The following is a 4,096-nucleotide window of genomic DNA, read 5'->3' on the forward strand; positions in this document are numbered from 1 at the left end:
TTATGTGCCATCTGACTCTGTTATTTGATAGATCTAAGTATCTCAAAGACTTGGGGGATAAGGCCCACTGCGGAATCGTCCCATTTAATAAGTTGCCTTTTAAGTATAATTGAGTGAGATTTAAAAAGGCTACTTTGTCAGGTAGTGGTCCCTCAATTTCATTATTAGAACAATGCAAGTAAGAGAGTTGAGTTAAGGCAAATAATGAGGATGGCAACTTTCCTTGGAAATTATTATCATTAAGAGAGAGAGTTTGCAAGTTGGTTAGCCCATCAAACACATTTGAAATTTGACCACTAAGCTCATTCTTTGAAAGATCCAAGTAAATAAGATGATGAAGGTTTGAAAGTGATGACGGGATTGAACCGTTGAGTTTATTTTCTGCCAAATTCAAGGAAGTGAGGCGTGTTAGATTAGAGAATGATGAAGAGATAGGCCCTTGGATACCACATTCTGAAAGATGCAAGATACTAAGAGAAGTGGTACAACTCAATTCGAAAAGATGGACTGACAATTCATTCCAACTTAGAATAAGGTGTTGAAGAGTGGGTAAACAAAGTATGTCATTTGACAAAGAACCCCTTATTCTAGTATCAACAAGACTGAGAGTAACCAAAGTGGAAGACAAGTTGGCAATCAAAGGCAAAGGGTTTGGTGTTGGACCAATTGAAGACATATCTTTTTCATCCAATACAATCTCTCTTAAACATGTTGTGTTTTGCAGCAACCTCTTCCAAGTAGTTTCTTTCCACATCAAACCATTAGAAGAGAGATCAAGTGATTGTAATTTGAAAAGGTGTGAGATTTGGGAAGGAATTTCACCTATGAATTGACAATGAGATAAATTCAAGTGTGTGAGACTCACAAGCTTACTAAACTGAGATGACAATGGAGAATAAATGAAAAAATTGAAAGCAAGGTTGAGTGTTCGGAGATGAGTAAGATGAAAAAGAGTGCTATTGGGATTCATATTACCTACAAGTGCACCACAATTGAGATTGAGGCCAATCACGTGACCAGACACAGAGTGGCACGTGACACCCATCCATGAGCAGCAATCTGTCCCATTTTCCCACGTACTCATCTTTGGATAAACATGTGGACATTCATATTCATACTCATACTTATCATAATATTCAAAAACTGAAGTGTCAAAAATGAATTGGGTCTTAAAATGAAGCAAGGCAGAGCTGTCTTGGAAATGGCATAGATGCGAAGACAAGCATGCAAAATGGAACATCATAAACATATACACACACAACACCACTCTAACAACCAACAACATCAAATACCCCATGGATTATTGATTCAAGCTTTTGCTTATTTTATGTATTTATGTCTTACTTGAAAATGGTATTGGTATGTCACTCATAAACTAGGATCCATCTATTTATAGATATTTTTTTTAGCTGGAATTACACCCAGCCAATGCATGATTTCTATATTAAAAGCTACAGCTACCAATAGTATTCATACTATTCCAATCTATCAATGTCCAACACTAATTTATACTGAAAGTTTAGTTTTCTTCTAACCCGAGACCCAGAATGCATAATAATAAAATAAATGAGAAGATAATTTTATTTCCATGATAGAAGGCATTTGTGGTTGAACTTAGCTTGACTGACCAAGCATTTAATTTGTCAAATTAAGACGGATAGCAGAAGCTAAAACTAAGGTCAATATTGGTATTATTATATATGGAAATCAATGGGCATGGGAAGAAAAAGAAGTTCATGACAAAAGGGGCATGATCCAGGTCCATGTATCATTTTAGTTGTGAAAAAGAATCCATATGTACGGGGACGCAGATTTGAACATTTGCTCACTAGCTCTGTTCGGAGAGCTTCTTTCTCTCAACAGGAGAGACTTCTGAGCACTTCGGGTTCTTCTCCAAAAAAAGAGAGTTTAATTTCAGCTTTGAATCAACCACCAGATCTTCTTTCTCACATAACACTTACCAGATCTTCTTTCTCACATAACACTACCCCTCTTGAACCATCATAATCACCTAAGCCTGAAACACACAACATTTAAATCTTCAATTTTCTCTCATCATGAACAACATCGAAGGAAAGGTCATAAAGCTTAATAAGCCTGGAGAGCTGAGATATAAAAAAGACTGCTTAAATGTAGTGGGCAAGATAATAAGTGACAAGGAGATAAAGTTCAAAACATACAAAAATGCTTTGCTGGGAATGTGGGGAAACCCTCAAGGAGTGGCAGTTACAGACATTAGATGGAAGAAGATGTTATTCAGCTTCAAAGACAGGAAGAAAGGGCTGCAAATCATGCAGAATGGACCATGGAGTGTCAAAGGAAATATGGTAAATCTTCGACTATGGAGGGAGGACGAGTCAATTTTTGAAGTTGACCATGATTATATGGAATTCTGGATTCAAGTGCATGGCATTCCACATGACTTCATGGAGAAAGAAATAGGTATTCTCATCGGAGATATGTTAGGAGTTTTGGTGGAAGCGGAAGAACCAAAAGCAGATGGAGTCCTGAGGAGAACTTATTTGAGAATCAGGGTGAGTATTAACATCACTAAGGCTTTACCTTTTGGAACCTTTCTTGGAGCCCCTTTTGACTTCACAACAGCTGGATCACCTATTAGCGCTGAAGTGGGAGAAAGCCTCGCTTGTGCATCACCTTTATTTTGCACCTTCGAAATTAGCTTAAGTAACTCACCTGAGATTTTCCTATAGTTTGTATAGTAGGCTGAATTTTTTGAAGAAATATCACAAAGCTTCCAACAAATTGAGGCCATTGCACCGCATCTAAGTGTGTGCACTATATCATCAGCGGAGTCTTGCTCGCCAATTGAGCATATAAAATCACTCTTTGCATCTCTTGTCCATCTTTTCAGGATAAGAGATGTAGGGACGCATTTTGCATTGCGATGCTTCAAAACCCCAAAGATGTGGGAGCACGGTAGTCCACGAGTCTCAAATAGCCTGCACTCACACGCAAACAGGTCCTTGTCTTTATTGTAAGACACTTTAAATTTCCATTGCTGATTAAAATACTCACTCGTGCTGTACTCAACAATGTCTCCACTGTTTGGGCATTCAGTCACATTTAAAGCACCTGCTGCTTCTATCTCATCTTTCACAAGTTTGAAAATATTTCTAGTATAAAGTTCAGCAGCTTGTTTCTCAAAACTTTCCAAGCACGTAGTCAAAACAGGAAACTTATAAAAGGTGTCAAAGTCAGCAGTAAGATGGTTGTTTCGGTAATGCCTTAGTACTTCACTAAATTTATGCATGAATTCAAGGAGACTGGTTTTACTGTCAACATAGTTCTTCAATAATGAATGAATTCCCTCACACTGTGATGTAGTTCTTATGCGGCCAAAGAAGTGCTCCCTCAAATATGCGGTAGCCCACTTCATTCTGTCATTATAAATGGCCTGGACCCATTCATTCTCGGCAAGTCCGTATTTGGATATGATCTCGTTCCATCTCTGTTCAAATATTTGTACGGTAAACTGTCCATACAATAATACACTAAAATCGTCCCAAAAATGCTTGTTTTTTATATTCTGTACCGCATTACGATGGAGATGCCATGCACAAAGGCGGTGTGGTATACCAGGAAATACTTCTAAGATAGCCTCTCTCATAGCACGGTCTCCGTCTGTCAAAACTCCTCTGGGTAGTTTTTCTGACATGATTTCCAAAAATTCCTTCAGTGCTCACTTGAAAGTTTCGGACTTTTCATCTGAGAGCAGAGCGCATCCAAAGATAGTCGTCTGGCCATGGTGGTTGGTCCCTGAAAATATGACTAAGGGTTTGTTGTATACATTTTTCTTGTAAGTGGTGTCAAAAGCCAGTACATCGCCAAAACATTCGTAATCAACAACGCTTTCTCCATCAGCCCACACCAAGTTCTCCAACCTACCATCCTTTAAGGTGAACTTTCCTAGAAATAACGGATCACTGTCTGCCTTAGAAAACAGATAGGCCAACGCAGCAAATGCATCACCGTTTTTCACTTTGCCACGCCTAGTCTTACTAATGTGGTTATGTAAGTCCTTGCTAGTAAAACCCACTTTATCATATCCACCTTTTTGGGAAACCATGTAACCCAT

At 38.5% G+C, this 4,096-nt stretch overlaps 1 protein-coding gene across 1 annotated transcript; it reads right to left on the reverse strand.

Annotated features, from left to right (window-relative positions):
• Nucleotides 1–3,700: 3,700 nt before the first annotated feature.
• On the reverse strand, nucleotides 3,701–4,096 carry LOC107484467 (protein FAR1-RELATED SEQUENCE 5). The gene has a single exon (XM_016105035.1). It carries the CDS (start codon nucleotides 4,094–4,096, stop codon nucleotides 3,701–3,703), a length of 396 nt encoding a protein of 131 aa, XP_015960521.1.

The sequence above is a fragment of the Arachis duranensis genome, chromosome 1, assembly GCF_000817695.3.
Source record: "Arachis duranensis cultivar V14167 chromosome 1, aradu.V14167.gnm2.J7QH, whole genome shotgun sequence".
In the NCBI taxonomy this organism is placed as follows: Eukaryota; Viridiplantae; Streptophyta; class Magnoliopsida; order Fabales; family Fabaceae; genus Arachis; species Arachis duranensis.

Excerpts from the sequence above, each read along its gene's own strand:
- LOC107484467 (XM_016105035.1), bottom strand. The coding sequence starts at position 4,096 with ATGGGTTACATGGTTTCCCAAAAAGGTGGATATGATAAAGTGGGTTTT.